General features: G+C 65.2%; 1 protein-coding gene across 1 annotated transcript; it reads left to right on the forward strand.

The window, feature by feature from the left end:
- Positions 1-9: 9 nt before the first annotated feature.
- LOC106900020 (RNA-binding protein FUS-like) lies at positions 10-522 on the forward strand. Its single transcript, XM_014961977.1, has 3 exons — positions 10-60; positions 144-264; positions 346-522. The coding sequence occupies exons 2-3, from the start codon at positions 149-151 to the stop codon at positions 518-520; spliced, it is 291 nt and encodes a 96-aa protein (XP_014817463.1). The 5' UTR covers positions 10-60; positions 144-148; the 3' UTR covers positions 521-522.
- Positions 523-541: the final 19 nt, after the last annotated feature.

The following is a 541-nucleotide window of genomic DNA, read 5'->3' on the forward strand; positions in this document are numbered from 1 at the left end:
CCCGCCGCGCCGACTTCAACCGCGGGGGCGGGGGTGGCCGGGGGGGCCGCGGCCGGGGAGGTGAGTGAAAACCCACCCCCCCCTGTGAGGGTAGCCCCAAAATCCTCCTTTTTCACCCCAAAACTTTCCTCCTTCTCCTTCAGGCCCTATGGGACGCGGCGGCTTCGGCGGCGGCAACAGCGGCTCCGGGGGCGGCAACCGGGGGGGCTTCCCCAGCGGGGGGGGCGGCCAGCAGCGAGCCGGCGACTGGAAGTGCCCGAATCCGTGAGTTTTGTCCCCGAAAAGTTAAAAAAGCGATAAAAAGCGGTTGGGATGATGATGTCATCGGGTGTTTTTTCCCCGCAGAGCCTGTGAAAACATGAATTTTTCGTGGCGCAACGAGTGCAACCAGTGCAAAGCCCCCAAACCCGAGGGGCCCGGCGCCCCCCACATGGGCAAATACCCCGGGGGGGGCGGCGGCCGCGGCGGCAACCACATGGGTGAGTCTGGGGGCCAAATTTGGGCTGTGGGGGGGGTGTGACGTCATCATGACATCATCGTG

Source organism: Calidris pugnax, unplaced genomic scaffold (assembly GCF_001431845.1).
Source record: "Calidris pugnax isolate Ruff unplaced genomic scaffold, ASM143184v1 scaffold1076, whole genome shotgun sequence".
NCBI lineage: Eukaryota > Metazoa > Chordata > Aves > Charadriiformes > Scolopacidae > Calidris > Calidris pugnax.